This window comes from Sipha flava, unplaced genomic scaffold, assembly GCF_003268045.1.
Source record: "Sipha flava isolate LNK unplaced genomic scaffold, YSA_version1 250_pilon_pilon, whole genome shotgun sequence".
In the NCBI taxonomy this organism is placed as follows: domain Eukaryota; kingdom Metazoa; phylum Arthropoda; class Insecta; order Hemiptera; family Aphididae; genus Sipha; species Sipha flava.
The window spans coordinates 1,042,917-1,065,398 of record NW_020272902.1 but is presented as its reverse complement, the minus strand read 5'-3'; the positions used below and the strand labels follow the sequence as shown (position 1 = coordinate 1,065,398).

Here is a 22,482-nt window from a genome sequence, read left to right as displayed (position 1 = left end):
GTCCGTATTGTCATCGTCTGCAATCAATTTCCTGTGAGACCGTGTTGTTTTGTGTTGTGTTCCTGTTCGATTGTCTGGTATTTATCATTCTAGCAACTGTTTTTTTGTTTCTTTAATTAAATAGTATTGTTTTTTAGGCATATCTACTGGCGGTCATTGCAAGTAACGTGGTTTTGAATTGTGCTGTGCGATTTTCTGCAGACACGTGAATTCGTCATTTGGATAGTCGGCTAAGTGGTCGTACGCACGCGGGACTTAGTTTTTAAATGTATCTTATTACGATCTGCGGTGCGGGTTGCGTGGGATGAAATCCACCACCTAACGCTGTCTATTGTGAGTATTGTTGACCAATAGTGATTTTTTAGTGTTTAGACCAACGGGTCTACTGTGTGTCGATCAGCAGAACTGGACATCTCGACGTGGCCATTTCGGCGTAGACTCAATTATTTTAGACTAATATTCTTTAATTTGATTTTTATTATAAACGTGCTGTATGCCGGTATAGCATATGATACTAAACACGCTACATAAATGATAATTGTGTAAATAATATTATGCGATACGGCATCAGCCAACATTAATAATGATGATAATGATTATCCCTCTATATATCTAATCTAATATAAATAAAATTAAAATAAACTAATGACAACTAATATTATGGGCTATCCCCCTTAAAAAACTAATAATGTCACGATTGTTATAATTATTTAAAAGTTTTTTATTCTTTTATCTACATCGATATAGGTACTTCTCTTTTTTTCCATAGGGGATTTTTTCCAGCTTCTAATTGATTATAAAATGTATCACGACCATATTGTACTTTTATCAAACAATAAATTATTGAAAATAAGTTGAAAATAAGGTTGGATGCTGCGCATCCATTTGTAAATTAAGTCGTCTGTTGGCTACCTCGACATAGTTGTTAGTTCTGATTTAAAAAACAAATTAAAAAATATAAGTCTAAAAGAATTGAATGAACGCCGAAATGAGTCTACGCTGAAATGGGTTTACGCCAAAATGGTTTACGCCGAGATGTCCTAGACCGGTCAGTCAGGCATATAGTTTAGTTTTATATTTTTAGTTATACCGCTGTAGGTTCAATAAATATATTTAATTTGTAATAAATTGTATATTTTTGGACATCCCGCTGTAGGACCGACCAATTTGTTTATTTATTGTTATCGTTATTGTTTGTGCATCGAGTGGGCCACATTTGCATTATTTTTATTTTATTTATTGTTTGCCAACAAGAAAAATTACTATTTAATGATATTATTCTGTATTTGTGCCATTTAAACTATTTGTTTTTTTATTTATTTATTTGTTGATTGATTATATTTTTCAGATGGACGAAATAGGCACATACCGTTTATATTTATTCTTATACAGTCCACTATCATTATTATTTTTGTATCCTATTTGTGATTAATATTCCCTGGCGAACAAGCCAGCCCTACATTTTTCTTGGGCATTTGCCGCGCCAACAAAACCTATAAAACAATATATTCGATTACAACTGGAAAAATCGGCATTTTTTTTATCACGTTTTGGAGGTGTGAAATGTTTATTAAAATATTTTTAAAAATAATTGTTTAAGACAATATAACAAGTTATTAGATATATTAACAGAGTTTCGTGATACTTTTTAATGTTAATAAATCATCAAACCATAACTTTAATAATAGTAAAAAAAAATCATAGCACCATATTTTTAACACCAACTTTTTGTATTATAGATGGTGTTATAAATGTATGAGTAGATTATATATATTTATATATATATTTTTAATCATAAATGCATAATATCTAATTAAAATGTTTTATAGGTATAAATTAAGTACTTTAAAAATCTAAAATAAAAATATGTTTAAAACCAATTGACTAGTCGAAGGATTTAGACGAGGGAAAATTTTGTTTGGAGAAGTTTATTACACTCTCCTTGTAAAATATTATTATTTATACGCGAATCAAGAGTTCTTCGAAGGTTGATAGTATTGAAATTGGGATTTTGTATACAGAAAGGCAATTGTGAGTTAGGTTTAAGTTATATTTGCAGCGTATCAGTCTTAAAGAATTCAAATATTATTAAAGATAATAGAAATACTACTGTGTGAAACTCATATGCGTATAAAAATAACGGCTCTCGACTGATTGTGACTACTCCGAGCGAGAAGAAAATTTGTTAAGTAGGAACGTGTAGTTTTTGTCTGTATCAACTAAGTAACATATTATTAATCCAGCGACGTATTTGAATATTGTTGACAGAATAATCTAACAATCCATTATCTCAATTATTTTTTGTTATTGATTGTATTGAATTTTCATGACATCGGAGTATTATAAATATGTTATTCATTTTTACGATTTTTAAAGGGATTAAATTACATATTAAACAAAATTAAAAAAAAAATCCTAATCAGAATTAAGTTTCAGTACAGATTCTAAATAGAATTCGTATTGTATAGGTACGTTAAAACGAAAATAAGTCTTATTAGAACTAAAAAAGAATCACTTTTTATCCACTCAAATAAAATTAAAAAAAAGTCGACAAACGATGATATCCTAGAACACGGTTATGTACTAAATACTTAATTAGTGAATGTTTGTAATGTTTAATTAATGTGTGATTAGCTTTTTAATTTTTGAATATTTTTATTATTTTTTGTTCCCTAAAGGCACATATCTATCTTTCGTCGTCCATCCCAAACTCCTCTTGGTTCCAGAATCTGGACTATCTCGATCCAAAATTATCTCCTTTTATTGACTCCATTTTGGTCATTATTTACTTCCTCATAATTAATTTTTCCTTTCACTTAATTCTTCATCCCTTTTGTGTGTGGAACACACGAAGATATATGAGATTTAAATCATATTCTTTTTTTATGTTCTTCTCTTTCTCTTCTCAACGACTCGTTGTTTCGTAAAATTTCCTCTCTTCACTGCCCTTCCATTGATGTATTCCTTTTTCTCAATTATCGTTCTCTTTCTGTCATCTCAATTATCATCAATTTCATCCTCAATACAGGCTTCATAATTTTAATTTAATTTATATTAATTTATTTGTATTTGTTGCAAAATATCATACTATGTCATGTTACACAAATAATCGTTTTTAACTGTATTTCAAAATGAAACTTAATTGTCAAGCCTTAATATATCCAGGACAAGGGTAGTAAAAAAATAAAAAAGTAAAGTATTATCTGCTCACGAACCATCTATCACTTTTATAACGTTAACTATTGTGATCCGTATGGTGGTATTTGGTTGATCACCTACTGATTGATGGCTCTCTCTTGAAATGTGTTTCAAACTTCTGGCAAATCACTCTTTTTTCGATTTATTTGTTGATTTGTTCTTTACGACCGGACTACATCTCATTGTTTAAAAATCTACATTTTGCTGATTTGCGTGCCCCGTTTGTTCTTGGCCCGATTGATGATTAACTTTCAACGATTAGAAACGCTCTGGACATCACAAAATCAATATTACAACTTTACAAAGTGTCGACGCTACGAATTTAACGACAATGTATAGTTATGAAATCGTCATAGATATTGTTGAAAAAAAATAATTTTTAATAAAAAATAACTAATATCACTATTATTAAATATTATTAATTGAATACTATATAATGTAATCAATGTTGTGCATAAAATAGGTATTGATATATAATACTCGTTATTATTTTATATATATATAATTATATTCATATAATATTATATAATAGCTCAATTATCCGGTTTCAATTGTATGCTAGAATCAAAATGATTATGAAAAAGAAGTGAGAATCAGTTTTTCCTTTTATTAAAATAGGAACATCCAAAATGAATGTGTTGTATACATTCCTCTATCCAATTTAATAATAAAAAGTTAAGTCAAGAAACTTGATAGGGGTATTCAGTTCAACTTTGCGAAAATAATCAAGAAAGTGATTAATAGTTTTCGCAAAAAAATTACCCATTCTAATAAAATTGATACTTCACTCTTCATTATAATCACGAATTTAAAAAAAAAAAACTCGTGTTAGATGATCAGGAACGTATTTGGGACAGCTTTACCAGAAAATTTGAAAAAAATATTCATTCATATCGTAAGAAATAATTTGAAAATAGTATCCTTCCGTCATTCACGACCAAAAACTGTAAAAAAAAAAAAGAGTGAAATTTGATGACACTCGTGGGAATGTTTGAAAAGATACCATGGAATAATATCAAAAAAATGTGCAATATTGTCGTCAGGAAAGTAGTATCTTCAAATAATTCCGGAAACTATACCGGACGGACATGGAGGACTTTTTTTTATACAGTATATATATTTTTTCAAATTGTCTCTAACACAGAAGAAAACGGTCAGTGTTTATTTATTCCATTTAATAATTAAATTATTATTTAATTTTATGAGTTATTAAAACACAATTAAGATATTGGAGCATTTAAGACATTATTAAATATACGGAATAAGGGGTAATAATAATTGGTAATTTATTTATTTTATTGATGTGAAAACATTTTATACGGCGTTCAGATGTTTCCATTTGGGCAGTGAATATTTTTGAGCGCTACCTTTTTCGCGTAACGCTCGATATCTATTATATTATTAAAAGGAGAGTCGATTTTTTTGACAGTTATATCTGAAATTCTACTGGACCGATTTGCATAGTTTTTTTTATGTGAAAACAGCTTATACGGCGTTGGTAGATATACTTTTTTAAGTGACAAGTGCGGTTCAAAATAAACGTGTGGTAAAATGCGGTGATAGGTTAACCATAAATTAATCACAAATTAATAGTTTTTATAAGACACTTAAATAAATACAAGTTTTCAGTACCTGAAATGTATGATAAAATGTGTTTAAACGATTACATTTTACAGATGTTATCTATCGTAAAAAGTTACTGCATACATTTTCGACTAGGAGTAAAAAATAATTGTGGATCGGCTGAACCACTAATTAGTGTTTCACAGTAATTATGTTTTACCTATATCGTTACTATACAGCTGCTGTGCACGGCTTTCCCGCACAAACGCACTATAATGTACCGTCATCGGTGCACTTACCCTTGGGATTCATATTAATCGAACTGCCACCACCCGGGGTAGTCATATACCGAAACTTACTGATGCGCTATCTCATATTTGCCCACAACTGCAATCATATAATATTTCAATAACATCCCTTAATCGCTATATTTATTTTTATCGACAGCCATAAATAAATGTTGTATTAGAGTGCTATCGCACTGGTATCCAAGTTCGACAACGAAATCGTTTTGGAACATCGTTTTGTAGTACAATAATAAGTTTGTTCGAGGAGGAGAGTTACTGTGGTTTAAATAACAGGTAACGCCCAAGCTGTTTAAAACAAACATTTAAAGGTTTCAGAATTGTTTACAACAAATTAACTGGTAGAAGTTCCTTTAAAATACGATTACATTCAAATTTTATTATTATTAGTACTTTTATCTTCATTTTTTTTTTTCGTTTTACAGTACTCAAATTATTTAGATCGTTGTCGTACATTAACATTTTTAACAGAGTGATTGTCATCAATTTGTATTTATGATAATTTTTTTCATAACATTTTTTACGCTAAAAAATAATTTTTTTTTAACAGATTAGAAGAATAGATTGAAACGACTGAAGAATATACATAGAAATTGTGGGTGAAACAATTATTGATTTTATTTAAGCGATTCGGTAAATAATGTCTCGGTCGTAAGTTACGTCCGTAACCCATGCAGCATCTGTCTCTTTTTCTAGATTGAATTTGACTATGAATTATAAATTACTCGCACAGAGTATAAAAATACTTTTAATCCCACGAATCTAGTTTATTTTTTATTTTTATTAAAGCGGTTTAATTGCTATCTATAAAAGTTACATGGTTTTTTAACGTTTACAAGTTCAGAGTTTTATTTATTGCTCACAAAACCGAGAAACCAAAATAAAATAACACGATCTTATAAACATTACGATAATGTGTTGAAGTCGGTTTATTATTAGACTGTTTTGATCTCATCGAACACTTGTAAGTATCTAATAAAATACTATTTTATAAACTGCCATTTTCCGCCAAAATGTCGATAAATTTTAATTATTCAAACACCTCTAACTGTTCATAACATTGCTGAGCAGTGAATAATGACATTTATATTTCTTCGAATGTGTCTTGAATGTATTCCGATTTATTATGTTTTGGTAGAGGGTCGGGTCAATGATAGCAGTAGTTGAAGTGTATTCGGAGCTTTACCGGGATAAAGGGCGAATGCAATTTGAAAAGATCTTTCTGGATTTGTCAAGACGTTTAATTTAGAAAACAATATTCCTTAATTGTTAATTATTAATTTCTGGTTACTATCAATTGTATTTATACATTCGAATATTCATTAAGTTTTTATTATAAATTTTGTCAAATTTTATTAATGCTATCAATCATATTGCCAGGATAAAATATTGTAATTTATAATTCATAACTATTCATATAATCAATGTCTCAACATACTCGTATAACTATTAAATCATATACTGTATATGATTAAATTATATAAGTTCATATACGAACCCAAAAGTTAGCAACTACTAAGGCATAACGTTGAAAATTTTAATTTCCTATATTAATCGATGGCAATTAGATTTTGATTTGTGTGTAAAAATAGTCCAAAACAATAGTTAATTACTTTGACATGTTTACAATTGTACAAATATTTTTGTGTTGTCTAGGGTTTTACGAGAAATACACTGTTGCCTGGAAAATCAATAACTCATCCGTCTTTATAAACATACGTATAACGTTAAGTGCTATCGACATACTTTCAATATAGTTTGGAAACTTTTTTTTTTTAAATATCGACTCAGCCTTAGTCCTTAGATACTGCGTGCACAAATATAAATTCAAAGTAATAGTATACTATTTTTACCGTAGCAAAGCAAATGCCTACGGCGGCAGCAGTGGTGTGCATATATTATTATAGTCGTCTTGTATCCCTGTGGGTGTAACTCTAGATTTCCCATAGAATAAATATTTGCATGCTACACAGTAGATCACATTTCAAATGAATTTCAAATGAATGGTTCGCGAAAGTTATTCCAGATTCGTCCGGTCCGAAGCACATAAAACACGAGCAAACATTTTATGTATAAGGACTGTATTGTATTATGATATCAAGTTTTGAAATCAGCATGTTTTTTACCATCGGAGCATGTGTGTTATGTGTTTAAAGCTTTACAACTTATGGTTTTTTTCTTCTCTCCTTGAAAGGCCTATAAATCGAGCTACGCACTCTGTTGTATTGCCCCCGAAATACTATGTCGTAATAACGTAATGTTTATTAGCATGGACGTTTACTAACATTAATTTTGGGGAAGGAATTCGAGGGCTACACGAAACCAGTAATAATAATTAGTAAATAACTATGACGCACATTTTGATTTCATAAGCTTTACCCATCTTATATATACTTACTTGAATAAAAACTACTGATTGTTTTGTGTGTTTAAAAAAAAAAAAAAAAATTGTTTACAATATCGGAAGTGGTTTTAACGCTTAAATCCTCTTCTCCTTTGTTTACCTGTCTGTTTATTATTACACATCGTCAAACAACACATATTACTTATGACTGAATTATATTTTTACAAAATTAACAACAATTTTCCAAAACGGTACTTAAAATGTGTTAAACAGAAAGATAATAATTCAACTGTTCCGTATAAAACTTTACGGAATAATTCACCCAGATGTTTAAAAGGTTGGTTTAAAATTATATCGCTTATCGTTCGAGCGTAAAATATTATAAATAGACAGATACATCAGGTTTCGATGAATTTTTTTCAAAAATGAAGTATAAAAATCAACCAGCGAAATAAAACCAAAAAACCTATACAATAGGTTTTTGATAATAATTATTAAGAAAAAATGTGAACAATAATATATGTATCATTTATTATAACATATTACCCAACTACTTAAATTTATTAAAAAAACATTGACTTATTTACCATATTTAATTTTATACCATTGGCAGTGCTCGAAGTGGGGGATGGCATCCCTCTACTTTTTTGTAATTACAGTTTTCATTCCTCTACTTGTTATGTCTAGAATAATGCATTCCTCCTAAGACTTGTATTTTAAAATGATACACTTATTATCATTTTTATATTTATATATAGTAAATTTTTTTTTTCGGTGAAAATAATTGTTTTTAACAGTCAGGCCACAGCGCCTGGCTTATCATTTTATTTAGTATAAGACGTTTTGCAACCCGTATTATACCCGTATTTAGAGCCACGGATTAAGATAATATACCTTATGTGAACTATAAAAAAAAAAAATATATAAAAAAAAATATTATAGGTACACAAGGTGTGAAGAATGTTATGATGATATTAGGAAATCTGAATTGTAAGGCATACCTCCACATATCTTAAGCCATTTCGACCACTGTCATTGGGTAATATTATAATACTGTATCGGAAATCTGAAAATATTTAAAACAACTCAAACCATACCGTATTTTGTGCGCACAATATGCAAGTGACGTGCATATAAAAACCAATTAAATTAAATAAAAATATAAATATTGTACTTATTGACTAATTATTCTTGTTCAAATATGTAATAATTTAAAAACTGTACGATGTTCATAAATATTCACTATCATAGTAGTCAGGTAATATTAACGCTTCAAAAAAAATAAATAAATTATTCTTTCTTTGACAATCAAATTCTTAAATAATTGCTTGTAAACACAGACTTTCCATCAATATTTTTCACATAATTTTATCCGAAAACAATTAATGAAATAATGCACATTATCATATTTGTAGACGTGAATATTATGTCAATGTAGAAACAACACGAACGAAAACTAACCGAAAACTTTAAATAATAGACACTAACAAATAAATTGTCTAACAATGGATGTTTTTGTACACAAAATACAAAAATTATAATTCATGATGCTTTGATTTTAATTGAATTTCAATAAAAACAATTCAATTAAAACAATATAAATGTAAATGTATTGATATGAATTAGTGTAGTTAATGTATATGAAATAAAGTATATAAACACAATGCGCAAGAGGCGACGTAGTATTTAGAAATACAGCTGTCTCTCTGTAGTTCATGGATTGGTGATCTCCATCTAGTAACGAAGCACTTGGTATTCTAACCTACCATACGAAAAAATACTTATAATTTTTCTTGTACAACAAATGGCTAAAATTATCATGATTATTCTAATTCAGGAGTTACGATAATTAAAGCCCTAATAAAAAAAATTGAGAAAAGCCAAATCAGCGAGCATGCCTTGGTTTCTTAACGTATTTTAATAAATAGAAACATGAATGAATTAAATAACTTCTTTTTTATCCATTTATTTTTTGTCTTTTAACCACATCTATAACAATTTATTTGAAATTTAAATGCTTATAACATGTTGATACCAATAGTTTAATATTACAAATTAGTATAAGAATCTATATCAGATAATTATATTTTGTCATTTTTAATAGAGGTCTGTATGAATAGAATTTGATTATATCTTAACATCAATAATCGTAACTATATGTTCTTATAACTAATGGCGGATGAAAAATCGGCCTCAATGAGGATATAACTTATGCTTAAACACCTAAAACCATCAATAATTATAACAAATAATATTTGAATAATAAGGTTGTAGTATTAAAATTTATTCGATTTTAGTCATTATACTATGAGTATATGTATATGCATAGAAATAGTTACTTAAATTAACATATTTTAAAGTTTTTATTACATTAAAGGAGTTATCTCCTTTTGAAACTAATAACGTTTTGAAATTCAACTTTATTAATTCGATTAATTTATTTTAAATTATATTATTATCGATTTTTCATTTATAACATGACATGAATCAAAAATGAATGAAATTATACATTTTACACAAGTTTATGGCTAAGTGGGTGGCAGGATTTAATAATTTATGCAAACTTTTTGTGATTATCAATATAAGATTACTGTTAATAACACGCCACATAACACTATAGTTACTGAACAGCGTATGTATTTTGTTACCATTGATTTTATTCAAACATAACACGTTAATATGCAAGCATAACCTATTATTTTACACTATTGATTGTCATAGTAAAGTGTTCGTCAAAGGGGTTTTTTCGGGGGTTCACTACCCTCCTCCCCAATAGCCCCACTTTGTTGTATAGTATTTGTAAAATTATAGTTATAAATAAATTATAGTTAGGATGAATGCATAAACTCCCCTCCTTTGTGGTATCCTAGGAACGCCGCGGGTCATCATGTGCATTAATCCAATACGTGCGTACGAAGTAACAAAAACAGTTCCAATTATATGGTTCAACATCAATAGTTGAGTGGATATTTATGGACGTCAAACAAATGAATACACACTTTGTGTTTTACAAAACGTGTAATTCTCGGTTACACACCTTTTATGTGTATGTATTTTATTACACAAAATGTTATCATAGATTTGTGGATATATTACATTTAATAAATCTTCCCCGCCCCTTAAAAACGTAGGGATCCGAGAAAACTACAAACTACACTATAGGAAATGAGATAAGTTCTAAAGATTGTAAATTAATTGAAATATAGATTCTCACAAATGAAATTTGCAAATTCACAAACATTCAATCTTTACACTCAAATTGTCTACCATATGATACGCGTTTGAATGTTGTCATCACTATTTGTTGGTAGGACCATAATTTTGTATTTTTGTATTAGATTTTGGAAATTTATTCATTTTTATATGCATGTAATATATTTTCAAGACAATTTAAGGTTGTTTGCCTTTTTCTATTTTATCTCAAAAATATAAATAAATAAACACCTTTAAACTGGTATTAGTTTATTTATTCTATATGAGTTAATAAAAATAAAAAACCACCATAAATGTTGGCCTTAAGTAACAGAAAGATGAATATTCATATGATCTACTATTGTAATATTTTTATTTTACCTGGTTAGAATGTATAATGAACTTAAAAAGTATTTTTTTTCTTTGATTTAAAACTTATTCTTAATGTTTCTTAATTTCATGGAAACCAAATATTTTGAAACTAGCGGCAGAGTACATAGCAGTTATTCCATTACCGTCGCGGCGCGCTCTTTCTTTTTTTAAGCTTGGCTTGCATGTCGACTGACCTGCTTGATTAAGGTAATATAATTTATTAAATATGAATACTATACAGCTAGATAGTGTATAATACAGTGTACCTACTATGTATTTACTAAATTATTTTTCTTTAATAAATAAAAATATAATTATGTTATTGATTCATTTGATAAAAAAAATTTCTTATTTAATATGGGTACATTTTTTTAATAAAAGTTTTCTCCAAATTGCACTCGTATGATTATAAAATATTAAATATTTTAACTCTAGTTTTATTTATAAGTTATAATGACTCAAAACTATGTATTGATAACAATCTTAAAGTATTTTTGTTATTGGATTAGCTTCTTAGTAATGACTCTACAATTATAAATATTAATTCAATAATTTAACATCATATTTTAGTATCAATAAGGGTATATTATGAAGAAAAAATATAATTATTCAAATACATAGTAAAATACTTTTTCCTGCGATTATTAGTATTTTAATGTTACTATTTTGATAATTTTTTACTAGAATTTTCTTCAAAACTGCATGGATGCGTTTATAGAAAATTTATATAATATTTATTTTATTAAAATTTAGAAGCAAAAATGTCATCTCTTAGATTTTTTAGAAATTTTATTGTAAAGTTTCTTCAAATATACATGTAAAAATGTAAATACGCAGATAAAATTTTACAACAACTATAATTAAATAATCCAAATTAGAATTTAGAGTGTATGGAAAATAGAACAAATGCTCAGAGACCGAAGAAAAAAGTGTCAAGAGATAAATATATATATATATAACCCTCGTCTCTCCCCATAAACACGGCACTGACTGTAATTCTTTTTGTGGTTCGCTATTTCTCCAACTGTTTCTTGTCACACTAGCTTTTATGTTTTATTAGGTATAGAGTATGTCAATGATTGTGGAAATCAAGAATTTTCTGAAGTAAGATTTTTATTTCAAACAAAATAACCGACATTTTGATGTACCTGAAATCAATAACAACATTTTTTTTTTCAAGTGTTTTTATGATTTCTTGTTTAAACTTCTATCTCAGAATAAACATTTTTACTTTCATTTTTATGAGATAATTTATAATTTGCTTTTTAAAAACAAAGAAGTTAATTAATAAATAGTGATTTTTATATTAATGACACGATTTAAGGAGAGAAAAATAATAATCTATAATTTATACTTTTTCTTTTGTATACTTATTGTACACATTATTCTTAAAGTTTGAAGCTTTTTAATTTTTTTTTTTTATAATATTAACAGGCGATGTATTATTAAAATTACTAAAACATTGATAAATATAAAGTGTACGTATGTAATATTTTATATTTAGTAAAATGTAGATGTCAGATTTCTTAACATCTTGTCGGTTGTTTAATTAATTTCATAAGTAACATCGATAAACAGCGGGAATTCAGATTTTCGTCGATTGATATTAAATGCGCTATTTGTTAATATTCTTAAAAACTATTGAATAAAAATTATAATGTCTAGTATTTTAGATTACGAAGCAAGTTGAACTGTTCTAAATACTTTTTGAAAAGCATAAAGTTATATTAGTGAAGTGTAAAATTTAGTGATTGTTATTATTGAGCTGTTTAAACTATTGAATAAATAACTGGAGCAAACGCAATTTGATTGTTTTGAGATTGGTAGTCCCGTGCAGTGAATCGGACGGTTGACGTCATACTACGATTATAATTTTCTCATATGTCATCAAATAATCGTTTTATTTTTAAACATTTGAAACGGTATTTTTATAAATACGACTAGAATAATATAATAATAACACACAAAAAAAAGCATGACATGTTTTTTGGTATATAACACATTTTCAAATATAAACAAAACGTATAGTTTAATATACTAATAATTCGTTATGTGTTTTGTCTTATTATATTTGAAGATTTTAGTATTATCCAACTCTTTATCTAAATCGAATGAAAATAAACTTATAATTGTAACGTATTAAACTAATGTAATTTTTCGTATTATCTGCTGAAGATAAAATGGTAAAATTAAAAAAAATATATCTGTAAAACCGTTAACATTTTTAACGATTAAGTAAAAATAACCAATAGGTATATAAATTCACTTAAATACGACGTCTAAACTCTCAGAGCTATGTTTTATCCATCAATGTAAAAATCAAACAGATATGCAATCACTAATAATATTAGTGTTATAACCTACTTAATATAGTATTATTGTTTAAAATTTAAGTAAATTATAACTGTAAATTATATTTTAATTTCAAATAAATTTAAATACTTGATTTTTCACGAGAGTCTACTAATTTGTATATATTTCGCTAAGCTTATAAAAATTTTTTTTAACTATATTATCATTTAAAAAAATAACTATGTGATAGAAAATGTTTGTGTGCTTTTTGATGTTTGTTTTTTTGAAATCATTGACTATTCAATCTCCATACTTAATTAACTAAATATTTTTTAATAGGAATAATATAATATTTACAGAAACAATGTTTTTCGGGTAAGAATTTACACAGAAATAAATGCAGTAATGATAAATTGTTACTAAACACGAGCGACAGAAAATGTTATCATTTTTTTATAAATTTAAAAAATTTATTAAAAATCAAGCAAATAAGTTGGATCATAAAAAAATTCAAAGATATAAACTTTACACAGTGTATAAAAACAAAATTACTATCAAAAATTTTGTACATTTATATTGAAACATTAACGTATATTATTATTTAATCAATAAACACCGTTTCTAGTCCTAACCCAACCCAAAAAAGAAAGAAAAAAACCTTAATATGATAATTTCTGTTTCTAAAGGCAATTAGCGAACCCTCCTGTATACTAGCGTTTACGTAACGTCTATACCTAATGTTTTCGGTAAGCAAAACATCAGAGTAAATAATTACTGCCAGATTAAGCAGGGGAAAAAATACACTCCCTTTTCGGGTGGTTTTACTGTTAATCCGGATATGATCGCGGTACGTTAAAATACAACGTGGTCGGAAAGCGACAATTGTTAGGCGTCTTCGCTAGTTCGAGAGAAAAAATGAAAATAATAAAAAAATATTACCTTGTAGCCGATGTACGTGAGCAGTAACGATTCGCTGAGGGCGAAAAGTGCTAGACCACACTGGATTATCCACAGCTCGAATGGCCGTTTCACCCATTGGATTGCATCCCAATTGATGATCGGCCTTGCTTGGAACGCCTCGTCCGTCAGATTTCGGCTCCACAGAAATTCGGTTTTGTTGCCCACCATGCACCCGTAGCTGGGAGCAAAAAGGGTTGGAAAACGCGTTAAAACGGGTATGCGCCTCTGGGTCGTGTGGTTTGCAACGGGAGTAAGCGGTTGTTCATGGGGTGGCGGATGGGGGGGGGGTCATGTGATGTAGACAGTACCGATACAATGTGGACCTTGACGGTCTAGTGCTCTTACCATGTTGCCGACGTGGGTTCCTGATCGAGTACGACGCGGACGATGTACAAAACGCATGTTAGTAGTTTGAAAAATAGATTTGCGATACGAATACGAAGACCTGTGTGGAGCGAGAAAAAAAATTAATAAATAAAAAAATAACAAAAACTATTACGACAGTAAACATTTGAATTATGACACTAATCTAACCTAACCTTTTATTGTTGATTATTTCTTGTGCATCGACAAAAATCACAAAAACCACAGGAGCAGGAGTAATGACCAAACTTAACCATCTTTTATTTTTTATTTTATTCTTGTAGACTTCACGCATCGTCGTCTGTAGGTGGTACCAAACTTGCTCCCCCCCTTCCTAATCATTAATAGTGATACAATTTTGTGTGTAAGTGGGTAGTAATTTATGGTTACAAAAAAAAAAAAAAATGAGCTCCACCCAACTGCCACATAATCCAACATAACACGAACGATGTGTTTTATGAATTATATCAGTTATGACGGTCCGTTCACACGATTCGATATTTTTACCGTGTCTAATATTTTCCCTAATTTGGTTTCATTGGGTTGCACTATTCGGAATCATGTGAACAGGCTATAAATAATATGTGTGTTTAAATATCATTGTTTTGTACAGCGGGCACGTTATATTTGATAATTTTAGATACCTTATGTTTGTTAATGATAATATGTATTCAAATCTCGAGCGCTAATTAATCAATCCTTTTTACCTTATTATAACGCCGCAGTAACTTGTAATAAGGGGAGAGGTTCATGTTTTCGAAGATCATATTTTCGAATAGATATGTGTTCGAAAGTCGTATGAATGAAATAATATATTAAAGATCATTGTTTTATTTTTAAACGTACATTTTTATTACGTACCCGATTTATATCGTTTACTAAAAGTAATGAAGATAATATAGTACATATAATAGTTATTAGATAGCATGATATTGCTATTATAGCTTATTAGTAATGACTTTTATAACTACAGTCAGTGGCGTGCCCAGCAGGTAGGCCTGGTAGGCTCAGGCCTACCCTGTTTTCAAATAATAATTATTAATATTTTTCAAGAAACATAATTTTATACATTTTTTTGCTTCATAATACAATATGTAATTGAATCATTTTGGAACAAAGATTATTTATTTATTACCCACTTATAGCAAGCGTTTATATGTTATTAATAATTCTTTCCTTCGTCGCAAACAATTGTAGCCACAGTACTGCTTATCGGCTAAAAATAGTAAATAATAGACAATAATACACCCGAAGTGAGTTGTTTATACATTCGTCACTGGCCGTTCATTGCCGACAATCGTCATTTGATATAAGATAATGAATATGGTATACAAAATATGTTATTTTTTGGTATTAATAATTTATTAGTTTATTACAGTGTGTACTGTGTACTGTGTAGACGTATTTTAGTGACTTGTGTGTAACCGAGCCGATCGAGGAAATCGTTTTATTCGTTTTGTCTGTTTTTGTTTATGTACACTATTAGAACAACCCAAGTACTTTTTTATTTTATATTGATTATAACTTGACTAATAATTAAATAAAAATAAAAATATGATTAGCCAGTTTTTTAAACCTATTCCGAAACCCACAAGGACATTGAACGATGATGATAGTACAATAGATCAATCACAAACAAAAATGTTAAAATTAAATGTTACCTCAACTTTTAACGAGTCTTCTATTTCCTCTTCTAGCTTAAATGTGCTTAATATTAGCTTAAATAGTGATGAACAATCTATTCAGCCAATTATCAATTTTCCACGTCGTAAAATTTGTGAAAAACAACGTAGTTTTCAAAGTTCATGGTACAAAGTTTATCCTTGGATTGAATATTCTGTTCAATTGGATGAAATTTTCTGTTTTTTTTGTCGTCATTTTACTAGTTCTATATCTTGTGAAAAGCATCAAGATGTTTTAATAGCCACAGGATATAATAATTGGAAAAATATTTCGGGGATGGAAAAAAAACATAACTCGGCAGATTCGCATAAAACATCGTTAGCCAAATATCAAGATTATATATCATCAAAAAGTATAGGAGCTGTTACGACTCAAATGAATATTCATGTCGAAGAGAATACAAATAAAAATCGAGAAGTATTAAAAAGTGTAATTCGTTCAGTTTTGTATTGCGCACGACAGGATATAGGTTTACGTGGTCACAATAATGTAATCGAATATTCAAATGAAGACGAACACGACTTAGAAACTACAAAAAATCAAGGTAATTTTAAAGAACTATTAGATTTACTATGTTTGGAAAATGAAAAGTTTAATATAAATTTAAAGTCCCTACCTAAAAATGCTACATATACTTCAAATAAAATCCAAAATGATATTTTATTTGCGTCTTCAAATGTTATTTTACGAACTATTATTAGAGAAATGAATGAAGGTAGTTCGGTTTATAGTTTAATTGTTGATGAAGCTCGTGATGCGTCAAAATTTGAACAAATGTCAATATGTATCAGATATGTACATAAATTAACTATAAAAGAAAGGTTCTTAGGATTTGTACAAGTAGAAGAATTAGATGCACTAGGCTTAATTAATTCTATTATCGAATTTTTAAATTCAGTTGGTTTAGATATTACAAAATGTATAAGTCAATCCTACGACGGTGCATCAGTAATGTCTGGTTCTACCAATGGCGTACAAGTAAAAATTAGAGAACTTTCTAAAAACAAATGCCCTTAAATACATTGCTATGCACATCGGCTTAATTTAGTTTTGGTCGATGTTGCTAAATCAGTTGAGATTGTTGACAATACGATTGGATTGCTTGAAGCAATTTATGCATTTCAATCGAGTTCAACTTTACGTTATAAAATATTTTCTGATGTCCAAAAAGATTGTGAAACAATTTTAAAAGTCCCTCAACATAGTAATACTAAATGGGTTGCAAAATATAAAGGTATTCATTTTTTTTTTAATTCGTTTTGAACATGTCATAAAAGCTTTATCACAACTGTCAAGTAGCTCAAAAAAAAAAAAGAGGCCGTAGAAGCCAAAGGATTATTAAACCAATTTCGATCGCTTGACGTATTATTTGTTTTAACATTTCTTGATAACCTTTTATCGAATATCAACGTACTTTCAATACATTTACAATCTTCTTCTCTTGATATAATTAAGTGTTTAAATTTAATTGATGCTACAATAAAAGAGCTTCAAAGTTTACGTTCGGATGAATTTTTTAATAACTTTTATAAAAAAGCTCAAATTATGGCTTCAAATTTAAATATCTCTATGAATAATTATGAAAAAAGACAGAAAAATATTAATAGTACATTAAGTGATTATGTAATTACTTCAACAATTGGCTTAAAATGTAATAAAACTACGACTCAAAAATTGCGAATTATGTATTTTACAGTTATAGATAATATGTTGAATGAAATGAAAAAAAGATTTAATAACAATTCAGAATTTTTAACTGCTATTTCAGTATTCAATCCGATATCGACAAACATTTTAAATGATGAATTTGTTTTAAAGTGTATATATTATTATGGAGATAATAATTATTTCTCTGACCAAGTAATAAGCCAAAGCAAATTAGCAAAAAATATGTACAGTAGTTGTAAAAATATCATAGATTTTTACAATGAAATATGCATTATGGGGCAGTCATTTGGAGAAATTCAAAAAGTCATAGAACGCGTGTTAGTTATACCTGTAAGTTCAGCATCGGCCGAAAGAACTTATTTACGAACATCTATGTCTACTACACGTCTTCATAATTTAGCGTTAATTTCTATTGAGAGGGAGTTAAGTTTTGAATTAATTTAGGATCCTACAAAGATTGTTAACGAGTTTGCTAAATTAAAAAATCGAAGACTTCAATTCACTAAATATTTATTATATTTTATATTTTTATGTAATTATAATTAAAAAAAACTATTGTTTCATTTGCATTCATTTAGGTATTATTTAGTTATATAAAAACTCAATTTTATTTTTTAATATGTAACTTTAAGTATTATTAACAAGTCAAATAGGAGGAATAAATTGTGTTGTATTATATTATTTTATAATCATTTTTTCTAATTCAATTTAAAAATATTATTAAGTTTCTAAAAAAAAAAATAATGTGTATTATGTACATACATAAACTAAAATAATTATAACCGGGCCTATCCTACATTTTGATCCTGGGCACGCCTCTGTCTACAGTGGTGTTGTACTCGTATAGTGTACAACAAAACGTGATTGTAGTCTGTACTGAAGTTTAGTTTGTTGGGAATTTGTTACTTTTTATGTAATTTGTCTTTTCATTTTAGTAAAATATGTTCAATAAAAGTTGTAGAAATTATTGGGAGTAACCGAATTGGTTCCCATTTAGCCGAATTGGTTCCCGTTTAAAAAAGGCATTTTATTAGGTATAGCTAAATTGGTTCCGGTTTGTGTACAGGTAAAATAAGGACAATTTTAATTTTTAAAATAATTTACTTACAACATTAAAAATTAAAATCTAGCGGGCCAGTGCATAAAGAGCAAAAAACAAAATTTTAAAAACTATATTTATGACATAATAATAGTCACAATTATTATTATTATTATCTATAAGATAGAGTATAGAAATATAGAAGACTATAGATTACTAGATACTAGCAAATTACAAGCAAATAGGAAAGAAATAACAAATACTTGGAAAATTATATGACAGATTACATTAATGAGAAAATTACGAGAGTTGAATATTTAAAGAAAGTTAGCTTCAAATTTGCAAATCAGTGGTTTTAAATTGTATTTATTATATTTTATTATTTGTATTTCGTATACCTAAGTGATGACTAGTTGACTTCCAAATCAACGATTTAAAATTGTATATATTTTATCATTTTTTTTTAATACACATTAACGCACATTATTAATCAAACCTACTTTTAAGTTGACAGTCTTAAGCCTATAAAATTAAGAAGGAAAATGTGCATAATTAAACGGGAATCAATTTGGCTATACCTAATAAAATACTTTTTTCAAACGGGAACCAATTTGGCTATACCTAATAAAATAACTTTTTTAGGCGGGAACCAATTCGGTGCGTGGGTTTGGAGCTCGGGAACCAATTCGGTACCAGCCAAATTATTCACTTGGAAGAAAAAGTATTAAGTGTTAGTTATTTTCTATATACATTAAATAAAAATTATAAAAGAAAACGTGCTGACTAAAACGTTTTTCACTACAAATATTCAACTAAATGTGAAGCAAAAATATGTACAGTTGAAACATTGGAAGGAGAATACAAAATCGACGAGTTTTCTACATTTTCAGAAAATCAATAATCTCACGCAACGGATCCAATTGCTATTGGAATAAAAAAAAAAAATTGAAGAAAATATTAAACAAGTATTAAGCATTTTGATCAAATGTTATAACAGATTGTAATGAATTCATGAACGAATATACGACAATCCTAATTATTGTAAATTGGAGTTTTTAAAAGCGATTGCACATAAATTAAGTTTCTAATTATTTAATTTATAACTGTTTATTTATACATTTTAAAATATCAGATAGTTGTTTAATTTAAATAAACAATATTCCTACATACAACTTTTCGATCACTTATCTATTCGAACAAATAATTTTTTTAATACTCGTCATTCGAAAATATGATCTTCGAAAAAATGACATTCGAAGACATGACCCCACACCCATAATAAGTATAAGGCTATTTTCATACACATCGGTAAAATCGTAACTGAAGTCGGTGCAATGCAATTCAGTTAGTGCTTTCATACGTAACTCCTGACTGGCAAATTCATCGGTTGACGACTCCAGAATACGCAGTTGGCGTTGATTCAATAACTCGAACTTCGATTAGTCGATTTCAATGTTTTCTTTCAAAAAAGTATCCTGATTTCGTATACTAATTTCTAGTCATTCTACCAGAAAATCAAAAGTAGAAGAACTTGTACAAAAATAGTTAACGAATGTCTTCTCTGAGTTTTTCATAAAACGTGTAAAAACTGCCATACTTCAAATGCGATGGATCCAGTATTGTCTGCTAATTTTTTATTTCTATGTTACCTCTTTCGGAAGTACAATAGCCCAAACGTTAATTAAGAGCAGCGCATATTTTTGAGACCAGCAAACAATAAATAAATTATAAAAACGACTTCACTCAAGCGAGTACGAAAACTGTTTAGCACCAGACGTTGGTCCTTAACACTGTTTTCTTATCGTTTACGAATTGAAACTGGCATCGATCTAATCGGTGTGTATGTGAAAACGGCCTAAGTGATGAACGCTCGTGCAGCGTATACGGTACGAAAACGATATTATACTACGTTGGGGAGATAACTGGAGGGTATATGTGGTAGGGAACGTGATGTTGATTTAAATCGAGCCCCTTACATATGGAAGACACCACAAAGTGAATCGGAGATGGTTGTGAATTATGCACACATGGTAAACTTAAAAATGAAAAATTTATCTAGACTTCGAATAAAAAAATATTTCTTTTGATGTTTGAATACACTGGATAGATAGTAAAACATTAAAGAGTTTCGAACTTTATGTATGCAATAAAAATGTAAACTATAATATTAAAAAAAAAAAAAAAGGTAAAGAATTAAAATTTACCGACATTATTAAAAAAACTTAATTGAATTGTCTACAACTGTTTCAACATAGTTTTAGAAGTTTTTATCAAAGTTATTTTTTCAGTGGTTTGCATTTCATTAAAAGAATTTTGAAGTTTCATTAAATCAATAAAGTATATTAAATATTACCTAGACTATACGTAATTGATTCGAACTTTAATTGAATCTAATAAGTCAGACCTTAAAAATATCTGTTTCAACTTCCTTAGTCGAAACGTACGCTTTGATCAAAATTGTGAAAAAAAAATTTACTTAATTTTTAAAGGAATTTTTCATATCGTTTTTACTCTTTCTTGGTTATTTGTTGCAAATGTTGTTAATTACATAATTCAAAAAATGATGTAACACTAGTTTTTACACATTACTAGATTAGTATGAAATACTTTCGTTACATGATTACTTACTTGAGCGTTGATTTTTAATAAAATAAATCTGTAAACGTTCCTTGAATGTATTTTCATTAACATAATATTCCACTCGTACCCTGTAAGCAAAACAAACGATTAAATACATAGTAAATATTTATATAAAAAATAGAGTTAGGTGTATGGATGACTTTCTAAAATAAAAATAAATCACGAAGACATTTTTTTTTCTTGTACACGATAGAGAAGTATTCTGTTTATTAATGACAGTAAGTCGCAATTTGTTTGCTGAACGAGCAACACGTATGTTCTCGCTTTCGAGTGTCGTTCATTCGCGTTGTGTTAGTGTCAGTAACATAATACATCAAAATGCTTACTATGCGCACTGGACATTGGTAAGTGACTAACAATATATTAAGTATAGTAGGCAACAGCGCACCGGTGGTTTTCACCATTGTTTGGAGTGTATAGCAATGGATTTGCCACATTTGCCGATATATGCAGAATTGCAAAATATTTTAATTGAATTTAAACACACCAATGAACAGCTCCACCATGAAGTGGCAGAATTACAGGCAAGTCAAAAATTACTACAAATAAGAAATAATGAACTGATCCTGGCAACCAAAGCGTTAGATTTAAATACAAAAATAAATTAAAACCTAGAACAAACTTCTACTTCTAACACACCGGCTTCAAATAATGTTAACTTAGTTGCAAAAGTGGCTCAAAAAAGTAATAAAAACCCAACTGTTAAAAATGGAAATATTCAACAAAAATACAAGCCTTCACCAATAACTATCAAAGGTGTTAAACATTTTGATAAGCTAAAACAATTATTAACGCGCGAAGAACCAACGGGAGACGAATAACATTTCAAAGTCTTATCTAACGACGAGACAAGAATCTTAACA

At 28.5% G+C, this 22,482-nt stretch overlaps 2 protein-coding genes across 6 annotated transcripts in view; one reads left to right on the top strand and one right to left on the bottom strand.

The window, feature by feature from the left end:
- The window catches only part of LOC112684503 (potassium channel subfamily T member 2), a 60,343-nt gene extending 45,686 nt beyond the window's left edge, over window positions 1–14,657 (bottom strand). For all 5 annotated transcript variants that reach the window (XR_003148706.1, XM_025556052.1, XM_025556053.1 and 2 more), the window contains exons 1-2: window positions 14,572–14,657; window positions 14,206–14,404 (exon numbers count right to left, since the gene is read on the bottom strand). Coding sequence is in view for 4 of the 5 variants with exons in the window: in XM_025556052.1 (XP_025411837.1) it covers window positions 14,206–14,394 (189 nt within the window). In the remaining variant the exon portion in view is untranslated. The remainder of the gene's footprint in view (window positions 1–14,205; window positions 14,405–14,571) is intronic.
- Window positions 14,658–16,143: 1,486 nt separating this feature from the next.
- LOC112684502 lies at window positions 16,144–17,289 on the top strand. Its single transcript, XM_025556051.1, has 2 exons — window positions 16,144–16,880; window positions 16,974–17,289. The coding sequence occupies exons 1-2, from the start codon at window positions 16,144–16,146 to the stop codon at window positions 17,287–17,289; spliced, it is 1,053 nt and encodes a 350-aa protein (XP_025411836.1).
- Window positions 17,290–22,482: the final 5,193 nt, after the last annotated feature.